We start from the raw sequence: 13,284 nt of genomic DNA on the forward strand, positions 1-13,284 counted from the left end.
AAAAGATTTCTAGTCCTTGTGGTTATAGGGAGATGCAAAAAAAAAAAAACTCCTTCAATTCGGTTTCTTCTTCAGTGCAAGGTTTTGGCCTGACACTTTCCCTTGTTTGATTCTGGCAGCTTGAATTGCGAGAAGCGAATCTTTGAAGTGGTCAACTCTTCTGGCCACCCTTTCCTGGTGAACATGTTCGCTTGCTTCCAGACACCCAGCCATGCTTGTTTTGTGATGGAATACACCCCTGGGGGGGACCTCATGATGCGCATTCATTCTGATGTCTTTCCGGAGCACGTGACACGGTGAGTGGCTTGAGATCAGACCTCTGTAAATACTGCTTTAGATATCCCTTTTGTATCACGTACGGCGCAACATCTGTGTTATGACCCCTTCTTTCTCTTGGGTAGATTTTGCCTTTAATCTTTCCCTTAACACCCTCTGGGTAGATTGTCGCCACCAGGAATATTATATTCCAAGATATTTTATTTAAATTTTCCTTTTAGTAACATGCCTAAGCGTCAGGCTCCTTCGTGGTTCTATGTGGCCCTGAGGATAGGAATGGGATATAGCAATGACAGCTACTCTGGGGTATAACAAAAACAAGATAAACGTTTATTTTTTCAAGAAGCGTATCGGTTTCATAAAAGTAGTTCTTGGTTCTTAAAGTTACTTCATTTAAACTCATTCACACAGGTCTCTTCTAAGGCTTCACACACAGTTAGCCTCTTTCTCTGACTCAATATTTTTCACAGACGTGCTTGAAGTTACTCAGGCAGCACACAGCTAGCCTCTCTTTCTCTGACTAAATATTTTTCACAGAAATATTAAACCTCCTCAGGCTGCACACAGCTGGCCTCTCTTTCCCTGACTGAGGGCCAAGCTACACATGACGAATGACACTTGAACGGCAAGTGGATTGAGTGGAGGGCAAGTGAACAGGGAGAAATACACTTGCTGTTCAAGTGTCATTTGTCATGTGTAGCTTGGCCCTGAGTGTTCTTTCACAAACATGCTCAGTTCAGGTTCCATACAGGCTGTATTTCTCTCAGAACTGCTTAAAGTTACTCAGGCAGCACACAGCTAGCCTCTCTTTCCTTGACTAAATATTCTTTTTTCACTCTCAGTCTCCAACTGCATTCACTCCGCCCACACTCATCAACCAATCATATCACTCACTCATCCCTCTCCTTCAACCCGACTCTTCACCTATCTCACACCAAGCATTTAAAGACACATGCACACATTTACTTGAAATCATTACAATCTGGTTTGGACTTCTGAATGTTCAGTTGCCGCCTGTGGGTTCTTTGTGCTAATGGCGTTGGTTTCTGGCTTGTCCAGCAAGTGGAAGGCTCCTTGCCCCAGAGGAATGTGGGATGAACTGAGGAACAGATCTACAGGAGTAGATCTCCTGTATTCATCTAAATGTTTTTATCCTGCACTTTGAGTTCCAAGAGCTTCCTTGGGTGGCTTTTACCAGAGCAACACAAGGAACCACGATAACCAATAAATAGCAGCACAAAAACAACCATATCATAAAATTTCCAGCATGCTATAAAATTAGAGCAAATAAACGACAAACACATTTAAACACCCTAAAAACAGAGCAATAAAACCAGAGGTCCATAACACCACAACAATACGTCATAAAAATGCGAACTATTAAACAACTAAGGAAATGAAATTCAGCCAACAAAAGTATATGATAGATACTAAATAGGATTTTGCCTGGCAGTTAAGATTCAGCAGATTCATGGCAGGCAAAATGTACAGATGTCTGATGTAGACGACATCAGAGAAGAGGTGAGGACAGGGCATGCATACAGAGTTGGGCATCTGGTGAGCTTTGAAATGGTTTTGTTCCGTTAAACGTTCTCTACAGGGTGGTTGGTGTTAAGTCTATGTAGTTATGGGAAAAGGTCGAAGATGCATGAGAGACAGTGTGATGTAATGGGCAGAGCGTTGAACTCTGGGAGAATCAGGTTTGAATCCCCCCTCTGCCATCGAAGCTTGCGGGTGACCTTGAGTCACACTGTCTCAGACTAACCTACCTCACAGAGTTGTTGTGAGGATAAAACGGAGGATTGGAGAAGGATGAAAGCCACCTTGGGTCCCCGTTGAGGAGAAAGATGGGGTATAAATGAAAAAGGCAAATAATAATAAAGAATGTCAGCTTGGTAGTTTTTTAAAACCGTATCTTATATGGTATAACATAATGGAATCAGGAAACCCCTGCCTGTCACAAAACTTAATAATAATAATAACATTTGATTTATATACCACCCTTCAGGATAACTTAATGCCCGCTCAGAGCGGTTGACAAAGTATGTCATTATTATCCCCACAACAGTCAGCCTGTGAGGTGGGTGCGGCTGAGAGAGCTGTGACTAGCCCAAGGTCACCCAGCTGGCTTCAAGTGGAGGAGTGGGGAATCAAACCCGGCTCGCCAGATTAGAGTCCCGCACTCTTAACCACTACACCAAACTGGCCGCTTACCAAGTGGCCTTAGGCCTGTCGCAGCCCCCCATCTATAAAGGAGAATATGCCTTAAAGGGGCGTTGTGAGGATTATGTTGGCATAATGTATGTGTGGCGGACACAGTTGCTGCTATTATAGATTGTGGTATGGTGTTGCTGGAGTGGAACGGGAGGGACACAGGATGTTTGCAATTTTGCCTACTGTGTGTAGTTGCCATTTCTCGGCTGAAATCTTGCTTTTGTAGGTTCTACTCTGCCTGTGTGGTCTTGGGCCTCCAGTTCCTACATGACAAGAAGATAATTTACAGGTAAAATTGTTGAGTATTCAAAGAGTCTAGGGAAAGTTGCAGGCGAGTTCATACGAAGGAATTTCCCCCCAAATCGAAATAAAGTTCAAATCTTTGATTTGACCTTCTAAATAACATGCATGTTAAGTTTATGCTGCTGTTACTGTTCTAGTTTTTTTTTAATGTTGGGGGTGGTCATTGGGACTAGGGTTGAACTTTCGATTCAGTGCTTTGGAAATTTGGAAGCCTTCTCAGGAGTCACCCTGGCTAAGCATATGGGATACTCTTTTATACGTGTGTGTGTGTGTGTGTGTGTGTGAGAGAGAGAGAGAGAGAGAGAGAGAGAGAGAGAGAGAGAAAGGTAGTCCCCTGTGCAAGCACCAAGTCATTACTGACCCATGGGGGGACGTCACATCACGGGGTGGTTTGCCATTGCCTTCCCCAGTCATCTACACTTTACCTCGTCCCATTTTTTTAAACTTTAACTTGAACACTTCCTAAATTTGTCTGGTGTTCTTGCCCAGGGGCTGCGCTCATCTTCTCTGTATCACTCCAATTTGAGGGTCAGTGCTGCCAAAGTGGGCCCTGGGACCAAGTGGTTCAAATAAATAAATGAAATAGCCAACCATCCTTCTTCGGATGTAGAGTAAATGGATGGTCGTTGCTGTTGCAGTTTGCAGTTGTCACTTGACACTCAACTTAAAGGCAAACTAGTTGAGAGGGAAGAGGAATTTATTTTGATCCCAGACCGACCTCTTCTTTTTTTAATTCACAATTTTTATTTTATTGACAAATTTAAAATCCCATTAAAAAGGGAAAAGAAAGAGGAAAAAAGAATAAAACAGACAAAAGAACAGAAACTAGAGAAAAATGAGACATATATGAAATCATTTTCAATTTTCTCTAGAACACTTATAATATCCTTTCAAACATTGTATCTGTGATCCCAGAACTACTTCTGACCTATTGGAACATGTCCATAATAATCTTAGATTGGTGAGGACTGGCTGTGGTTACTGAATGGTACTGAAGCCTGCATTTTGCATGTGCTCAGGGACACTGCTTTCTTATTCCTTCACTATAAATCCAGAGGAGTTAGCCGTGTTAGTCTGTAGTTGCAAAATAGTAAAGAGTCCAGTAGCACCTTTAAGACTAACCAACTTATTCATAGCATAAACTTTCGAGAATCACAGCTCTCTTCGTCAAATGCATCGTCAGACGTATCTGACGAAGAGAGCTGTAGTTCTCAAAAGTTGATTGGTTGGTCTTAAAGGTGCTACTGGACTCTTATTCACTTATCTTTATATACAAGCATTGGAAACTGATTGAGGCTGAAAGTTCAACCCAAAACTTGGGAGAGTGTATCTCGGCTGCATACATCTGTATCTTTTCTGTACATTATTGCTTTCAAACACATTAATGTTTTATTTGGGGTGTCTGAATAATTTTGCACTACAAAATGAATGACTTCTCTTGCTTACACCAGAATTGTTGAGGTTGAGCATATTGGCTTGGGAAGTTGCTAGTCCAGATCTTGCCTCTATTACAAGCTCCTTTAGGTGAGCCGCTGTCTCTGTCCAAGATCTGCAAGACCGAGGATAATGAAAACGGACTGCCTTGCAGCTTCGTTTAAACCCTTGCTGAGAACAACTGTCATATCTACACTACACTCTTGTTCTAGTTTGGTACCAATTTTACTACCATAATTTCGCCCAATTGCTGTTTGCTAAGTACTAAGCATTCTCTGTTGGAGATTATCACCACCATGCCTTTCATAAAACGAAGATTTCCAGATTTTTTTGTGGAGAGAAAATAGCTATTAAACTAATTTAAGTTTATGGTGTGGATAAGCCCCATCGAATGCTTTGGTCCTTTAAATGTGCTGTAGAAGTCCTATGAATCATTCTGTAGGGCAGTACTATACTTTAAAGGCCCTAAACAGAACATGGGCAATGGGTAACAATAACAACAACAATATTTGATTTATATACTACCCTTCAGGACAACTTAATGCCCACTCAGAGCGGTTTACAAAGTATGTTATTATTAGCCCCACAACAATCACCCTGTGAGGTAGGTGGGGCTGAGATAGCTCCTAGAAGCTGTGACTGACCCAAGGTCACCCACAAGCGGTAGAGTGGGGAATCAAACCCCATTCTCCAGATTAGAGTCCCACTGCTCTTAACCACTGGTAATTGGTTTCAGATGGTTAAAGCCAACAACAAGAAGGCCCTTCTCATTCTGCACCTCTGTCAACGCAAAGTTGAACTTGTATTTATTGATAGTAATAGTGATAGATAATATGGCTGCATCTTCTGTCTCAAGCCCCAGCCACGAACAACGAGCTGATGAATTGTGGACTCAAGGTCTGTTAGCACTTAAGTAATCTGGATTCTTTCTGAATTTCACCATGTTCCTTTTCCCTGTCTGCAGGGACCTAAAATTGGATAATCTGCTCTTAGATGTGCGAGGCTTTGTAAAGATTGCCGATTTTGGACTTTGTAAGGAAGGTGAGTAATCTTGGCCATGCATATGCTAGTTACGCTAGTTATGCACTTCGGTTCATGGTTAGTTTGCAGCATCTGAGTTGCAATACCTGTATGGAATTTCCTCAGCAACACTTCCTAGATTCATAAATACATCTGGAGTTGGGGATCAATTAGAAGGTTGTCCAGTTTGTGAGTGATACCAAAATGATTCAGAAATGGGAAAATCCTAAACAGACTTGCTCCAAATTAGAGTTGCCAACCTCTAGGTGATGGCTGGAAAGCTTCCAGAATTACATCATCTTCAGGCAACAGAGATCAGTTCCCCTGGAGAAAATGGTTACTTTGCAATATGGACTCTATGGCATTATACCCTGGTGAGGTCCCTCCCCTCCTCAAACCTGTCAAAATCTCCAGGATTTTCCTTACCCAGAGCTGGCAACCTTATTCCAAATTGATCTCTCTTAAACCGAGTGATTGGGCTACAGTATTTAAGCGAGTGCTGTGAGATTTTGAGCAAATTTTTATTGGGATAGCAGGCACACATTTCAAAGCCCTGCTGATCTCAGCTAGCTCTCACTTATTTGAAAAGGAAAACCCAAGTTTCTAGCCACCGTGGCTGCAAAAACGAGTTCCAAAGAGTTTAGGTGTCAGGAGCTGTGCCCTTTGGGGATCAGCAGTGACCCGCAGCCTGACCGGCATCACTCGATGTTTACATGGCCTAGCTGGAAACGCCTGGATCGATGTATGGATGTCCGTGTACCTGCCAGAAAGCATTTAACCCTGAGGGCCAAAGGCAGCAAGCCCATAATCTTTCCACAAAACCAATGATAGGTTGGAGGCAGCAAAATTGGGGGACTGGCCCTTTTGCCGGAAGGCTCACAAGCGTATCAGGAGTAGCTGTGCTGCTGACAAAGGTCCGAAGGCCGTGGATTCTCAGCGTCCTGCTAAGTATCCCTTTCACAAGCAAGGCAGCTTAGCTGGCATCATTGCAAGAAGCGAGGGGGGCTGTGGGTGCTCAGCAGGCTTAGAGACGCAGTCCCAAGCTCTAGGCCTGAGGCCCATCTTCACAGGCAGGTCGTGAACTCTGGGGAGGAGCTAAAGGAGTTCCAGAAGTTCAGAAGGGTGGAGCTTAGTGAGGTCAGGGGATGGAACTTACATGTGCCTGGCCCCTCATCCCTCCTTGTGACTGGAAGCAACAGGATCAGTTATGCAAAGGGAAGGCAGGCAGGCACGTTTTGTGTACATGATGTGTAAAGACTGAAACGTTCAGCTTCTATTGCGGTAAGTAAGAATTATGCCGATTTTTGAATTGTCAATACCGAGAACAGATAGCCCACGGCCAGTGGGTGGCAGTTCTGGCTATATCTTCCTGATATATTAAAACGGCCTTCTATTTTTAATCCCCTAGGAATGGGCTTTGGTGACCGGACCAGCACCTTCTGTGGCACCCCAGAGTTCCTGGCTCCAGAAGTGCTAACAGATCCCTCGTATACCCGGGCAGTAGACTGGTGGGGGCTGGGCGTGCTCATTTTCGAGATGCTTGTTGGTGAGGTGTGTGAATCCTCTTTCATGGGAGGTTTTGTGAAGTGATTCTGGCCTCCCTGAGAGAGCAGAGGCTTCCAAGCAGAGGAAGGAGCATGAAATTAGTAAATTATTTTAACCTAAGTTGTAAATCTTGACTGAGATGGAAGTATACCTACCAGCTATAGGGCAATCTCTTCCTTTCCTCTAGTCTCCGTTTCCTGGTGACAACGAAGAGGAGGTTTTTGACAGCATTGTTAATGAAGATGTCCGTTACCCACGATTCCTTTCTACAGAAACGATTTCCATAATCCGTAAGGTATGGTCCAGTCATTGCTCAAGGTCAGTGATCCCCAACAGGGCACTTGTTGGTGGGTTTCCCAACACCAATTTGTTTCTCCTCCAAAGCAAATTGGGTAGTCCTGACTTTTCTCCACCTCAGTGGAAGGTGTTTCAGAAGATCCCTGAAGGCGTCATAGGGAGCACTCAATCAGAAACAGCAGTCTCCAATGTAGCAGGGCTGCAACCTCCCAATGTTTTTTTTTTTTTTAAATTGGCCCCAGCCCTCTATGGTCACCATTTTGTGGAGACACCTACTTCGGTTGCAAGACCAAGCCTGGCAAATAGCAAGAAGGTTGAGGAGGAAGTGTCGTCACAAGCATGATGTCAGTTCTGGGGAAAACCCAGAAGTGATGGTGGGTAGTTCTAGGAATTGAGAAGATCTCAGTACCGAAACCATAGAGATTCCAGCAGTTCCTAGAACTAACCACTCTCGCTTCTGGTTTTCCCTGGAAGTGATGTCATCTTGCTCACAATGCCTTTGTTTTGTTTTTTTTCTCTCTGCCTCTGCTTGGAGCAGCAGCAGAAGCTGTGGATGCTCAGGGCTTACTTAACCTGTCCCCACTAGGAGCTTGGCAAACCTATGTCAGCTGCCTGTTCTTAAACTCCCCAAAGTGCCCACAGGATTCCCCAAAATTGGAGACCCCTGCTTAAGGAGATGTGACTCTTCACTTTTACTTCTGCGTTGTGTCTTCAGAGCGGTGGTCTCGTGCAACTCCCATTCATTTCAATGGGACATTCTGGTGGATTGTACTCAGTTCATCAGGGCCTATCTGATCTCCTAACCTGCGACTGGACAGATCACCAGTTAGCTGATGTGCCAGTCTTCGTCTTCACTGTGTCTTTTGGGACAGTGTTTTGCTTTTTATCATTTCCTGCAGCTTCTCCGGAAGTGTCCAGAGCGGCGTCTTGGGGCAGGAGCAGCAGATGCTGAGGAGATTAAAATTCATCCATTTTACACGGTAGGGAGTTGTCTCCATCTCGTGTTGGGAGAGAGCTGCTTTTTCTTGGTGGTCCATTGCTGCCCTAAAAGAACAGTGCATTTCTTCTGCTGAACCAAGTGTGTCCAGTCCTGAACACAGCCCTGGTGGGAGACTGACCAGCCAGGAGTATGAGAGCAGCCACAAGATGTCTGGAGGATCACAGATCTATGGGAGGAGCCACAGATCTATGGTAGAGCCCAAGTTTGAACCTGGGACCTTCGTGTGATTCAAAGGTCTTGGATGGCAGGCCTGAGAGACAGTAAAGCTTACACTACAGTAAAGTTGGTTAGTCTTAAAGGTGCCGCTGGACTCTTGACTATTTTGCAACTACAGACTAACACGGCTAACTCCTCCAGATCTAAGACCTGAGAGAGAACAGCTGCGAGAGACCTTGGAGAGCTGTAACCAGTTGAAGTGGACAGTATTGGGCTGGACAGGGCTTTTTTTCAGCTGGAAAGCGGTGGAACGGAGTTCCGGCACCTCGTGAAAATGGTCACATGACCGGAGGCCCCACCCCCGATCTCCAGACAGGAGTTTAGATTGCCCTCCGCACCACGGAGGGCAATCTAAACTCCCCTCTGTCTGGAGATCAGGAGACAGGCCACTGGCCATGTGACCATTTCGCCAAGGGTGATATAAACTTTGTAAAACTCCCCCCTTGTTCCAGCTGACCCTAAGTGACATCGTTGTGTGGTCCTGGGAGCGTGCGCATACTTTGCGCATGCAGTACCAGGGGCACCACCTCCCACCAGGAGTTGCTCCCTGTGCTGGCAACCCACTGAGTTCCACCACCTCTTTTCCCAGAAAAAAAGCCCTGGGGCTGGATAAACCAAGACTCACTTGATATAAAGCAGAGCAGTGGTTAAGTAATTGAGCAGCACTTCGCTGGTTCGACTCTCACTCCTGCCATGAACTCACCAGGTGGCTGTGGGTAAGCCGCTTCTCAGCCCAGCTCCCCAGCTGTATTGTGAGGATAATAACACTGATTTTGTTCACCGCCCTGAGTGGGCACTAATCTATCCAGAAGAGTGGTATATAGTGAACTGCTTCTGTTGTCGTCGTTAAATTATGGGGATGGGCCATAGCTCAGCTGTAGAGCAGCCGCATGAAGAAGATCCTGAGTTCAGTGCCAGGCACCCATATTTACAGGATCTTGCGTACCTGGGCTGGAAAGGGCCTTTTTCTTGAGAACCCAGAGAACTGTTGCTAGTTAAAGAAAACAGATCTATGCCGGAGATGCTACTCGGTATAAAGCAAAATGTGCATAGCCTAGTAGGAGGTGGGCATGCTTTGTAGGCAGGGAACTCTGCTGAGCTAGAGGGTCCATTGGACTTTTTCCATTACAGACTGTTCCAGTTGTTCATCTGGTCTGGATTCAACTTATTGGTGTTCTAGGTATTAAACAAGAGAATGATGGTTGTTGTGGGTTTTCCGGGCTGTATTGCCGTGGTCTTGGCATTGTAGTTCCTGACGTTTCGCCAGCAGCTGTGGCTGGCATCTTCAGAGGTGTAGCACCAAAAGACAGAGATCTCTCAGTGTCACAGTGTGGGAAAGGTGTTGGCAGGTCATTTATATCTACTCAGGAGGGGTGGGGTTGAGCTGAGTCATCCTGTAAGAGTTTCCCAGGGTGTGGAATGCTAATGGCGGGAGGCTTCACTGTATCCCGAGGAGGTTCTTTTGCATATGGATTGGTGCTTGATGTGCTAATCTTCTCTGCAGGGCTATTGTCGGGTGTGGAGTGTTTTGTTAGCCTGGTGTTTTTCAGAACTGGAAACCGTGCTCTGTTCATTCTTAAGGTTTCTTCTTTCCTGTTGAAGTTTTGCTTATGCTTGTGAATTTCAATGGCTTCCCTGTGCAGTCTGACAAAGTAGTTGGAAGTGTTGTCCAGTATTTTGGTGTCCTGGAATAAGATACTGTGCCCTGTTTGAGTTAGGCTATGTTCAGCCACTGCTGATTTTTCAGGTTGTCCAAGTCTGCAGTGTCTTTCATGTTCTTTTATTCTTGTCTGGATGCTACGCTTTGTGGTCCCGATGTAAACTTGTCCACAGCTGCAGGGTATACGGTATACTCCTGCAGAGGTGAGGGGGTCTCTACTGTCTTTTGCTGATCGTAGCATCTGTTGTATTTTTCGGGTGGGTCTGAATACTGCTTGAAGGTTATGCTTTTTCATAAGCTTTCCCATCTGATCAGTAATTCCTTTGATATATGGCAAAACACTTTTCCTGTAGGAGACTGTTTTTCCTTGGTTGTTTGATTCATCCTGGGTTTGATTGCTCTTCGGATTTCATTTCTGGAGTAGCCATTTGCCTGAAGTGCGTGGTTTAGATGATTAATTTCCTCATTGAGAAAGTGCGGCTCACATATCCGTCTTGCGCGATCCACTAATGTTTTCATTATGCCTCTTTTCTGTCGGGGGTGGTGATCGGAGTTTTTGTGTAAGTACCGATCAGTGTGAGTTGGTTTCCTGTAGACCTTGTGACCTAACTGAGTAGATACAAATGACCTGCCAACATCTTTTCCACACTGTGACACTGAGAGATCTGTCTTTTGGTGCTACACCTCTGAAGATGCCAGCCACAGCTGCTGGCGAAACGTCAGGAACTACAATGCCAAGACCACGGCAATACAGCCCGGAAAACCCACAACAACCATCGTTCTCCGGCCGTGAAAGCCTTCGACAATACATCAAACAAGAGAATCTTTTTTTCTCCTGTTATCTGGGACTCTGCATTGACTATTCTGATGTTGTTCCATTTTCCAGGAGATCGATTGGGATGCCCTGTTTGCCAAAGCTGTAAAGCCCCCATTTGTGCCTACCTTGAGAGGGGCCACTGACATCAGCAACTTCGACCAGGAGTTCACCTCTCAGAAGGCCATCCTGACTCCACCTGATGACCTCCCGGCCCTTACATCAGAGGAGCAGGCCATCTTCAAGGACTTTGACTTTGTCTCCCAACACCTCCTCGGGGTATGACTTGGTAGGGCTGAAGGCCCACCTTCATTGCTGCCAAAGGGAAGACTCTGACACGGGTTGAGCATGGTGAAGTTTGCAGAATGCACTAGACACACGTGAAGGTTTGTTGGGAATGGCATGATATTTTCCAGTACAGACGGGGATGAAGTATTTTTACCTGGAGAACTTCACCTTCTGCACAGCCGTCGGCAGAGACTGCTGGAAAAGCTGCGGGCAATGAAAACCGGATTCCGTTTGGAGCCCAGAGCTACTGCTGCTGTGACGGTATTGTGGAGGAAATATGAGCCATGGGTCACTTCTCCTCCTCCTGCACCTGTTGCCTAAAGTAGAACTTTGGAAACTCTCTCCCTTTGATGGACCACCTCTCTGGAAGTTTGATTTCGGGCAAGGAAGCACAAGACATTGAAGCTTCCCTATATCTCACCATGCCCCAGCCACCCCAAATACATACCCCTCCCCGCGTAAGCAAGATCGAGAAAGATCTAACAAGCTTTCTCAGGGATTGATGGTTGGCATCAATAAGGCTTTGCTTGCCTCTCCAAGCAGGGCTTGGGTTTGTTATTGTGGTATACTGTGGATGAAGTTTTAAAAAACCAAGGTGGTGAAGGATCTGTGGAATAGAAGGTAATCGCATCTCTGATGGGATGTTTCCAAGAGAAAGGAGAACTCTTAGGGCAATTCTCCGGATGTGCAAATGACTTAACGTGGTAGGCAGGTAAGGCGTACGTTGTGCTGCTGTTGATGTTAGGAGCTGTTGCAGACTTGATTTTCAGTGCCCAAGTCCACCACGGAGAAAATTTTACCCATGAACCCTTTCACACGTACACCAAACCATGGGACTTCTGCCGCAAGTTTACATTTGTAAAGAGATTCATTTGAATCAGCCCTGGTGCTTGGTAAGGGAAAAGACTCTCAGTCTTTTGCTTAGTCATATAATGATTTTCTTATGAAGATTGTATTAAAATTTCACAGCGTTTGCTTATGCAGTGGGGGGTTGCAGAGTTTCCACCGATCCTATATTCTGCTTGGTAAGAGGGTAGCGTCCTTAAATACTGTATGAACACTTCGTATTATATTTCTAAGGATGTGCTAACATCCAGCCTATGGAGTTATTCCCCTCTTTGTCAGTAAAAATTTCACTGCAACGGATGTTCTTTTTTTGTACTTTTTTCTGTGAAATTTCTTTGCAGCTCTGACTGTGTATGTTTAGTAAAATGGATGCTTTATATTAAAGAGAAAATGAAAGGTTTGGTAATGAATGGGAAAATGGCCAAAATGGGTAGGTGTGGAGCAGATGCATGTAATGAATGCCTTAAAATGCCTATTGTGATTTGTATTTAAGATTAAATTGCTTAGAACGTGAACTTTGAATGAAATGTGTCTTCTCTGGTAACAGATCTAGGACCTGCTGCTGTTGGTTTTGAATGTGTCTCGTTTTCCTCATCCTTCCTTCCTTTCTGCCTTGCTTACGGTTAAGGAAACATGAATCAAGACTAAGTTCAGCCCTGTGGCGCAGAGTGGTAAGCTGCAGTACTGCAGTCCAAGCTCTGCTCATGACCTGAGTTCGATCTCAGCAGAAGCTGGATTCAGGTAGCCGGCTCAAGGTTGACTCACCCTTCCATCCTTCTGAGGTTGGCAAAATGAGTACCCAGTTTCCTGGGGGGTAAAGTGTAGATGACTGGGGAAGGCAACGGCAAACCACCCTGTAAAAAGTCTGCAAAGAAAACGTCATGGTGTGACGTCCCCCCCATGGGTCAGTAGTGACTTGGTGCTTGCACAGGGGACTACCTTTACCTTAAGTTCAGCCATCATAGCAAGCCAAAACCAGCAGCCATGAATACAGAGGTTAATCAGATACAGTTCTTTAGAGGTTAGTTGTGATAAAGTTGTCATACATGGAAGCTTAGTTGGATAGCGCCGCAACCTTGAGCCAGTTTGAAAGAACCAAACTTGAACTGGGAGAGGAGAAAAGGGACAAGGTCAAAGTTTTAAGTTAAAGTCTTTAATGATTTAATAGCATTAACTGTCAAGGGTTCCAACAATGTTTATTCCTTTAGATCTGCTAAGCAAGACTTTTAAGGCAATAGTCATCAATCCAGCTTTTAAATCTCCTCCCCATTAACTGCGCTTTCAGGTGCTTGCAGGATCCACACGGCTAAAGACCAGCCTTTTTAGAAACTCTGAAGGGGTTGAACATGGCGTCTTGCTGTCCAGATTGAT

At 45.1% G+C, this 13,284-nt stretch overlaps 1 protein-coding gene across 1 annotated transcript in view; it reads left to right on the plus strand.

Annotated features, from left to right (window-relative positions):
- The window catches only part of PKN3 (protein kinase N3), a 55,620-nt gene extending 43,253 nt beyond the window's left edge, over positions 1-12,367 (plus strand). The window contains exons 16-22 of the mRNA XM_054998531.1: positions 120-296; positions 2,717-2,779; positions 5,192-5,268; positions 6,656-6,798; positions 6,980-7,087; positions 7,989-8,069; positions 10,852-12,367. Of these exons, the coding sequence (XP_054854506.1) occupies positions 120-296; positions 2,717-2,779; positions 5,192-5,268; positions 6,656-6,798; positions 6,980-7,087; positions 7,989-8,069; positions 10,852-11,064 (862 nt within the window). The 3' untranslated portion in view covers positions 11,065-12,367. The remainder of the gene's footprint in view (positions 1-119; positions 297-2,716; positions 2,780-5,191; positions 5,269-6,655; positions 6,799-6,979; positions 7,088-7,988; positions 8,070-10,851) is intronic.
- Positions 12,368-13,284: the final 917 nt, after the last annotated feature.

Source organism: Eublepharis macularius, chromosome 14 (assembly GCF_028583425.1).
Source record: "Eublepharis macularius isolate TG4126 chromosome 14, MPM_Emac_v1.0, whole genome shotgun sequence".
In the NCBI taxonomy this organism is placed as follows: Eukaryota; Metazoa; Chordata; class Lepidosauria; order Squamata; family Eublepharidae; genus Eublepharis; species Eublepharis macularius.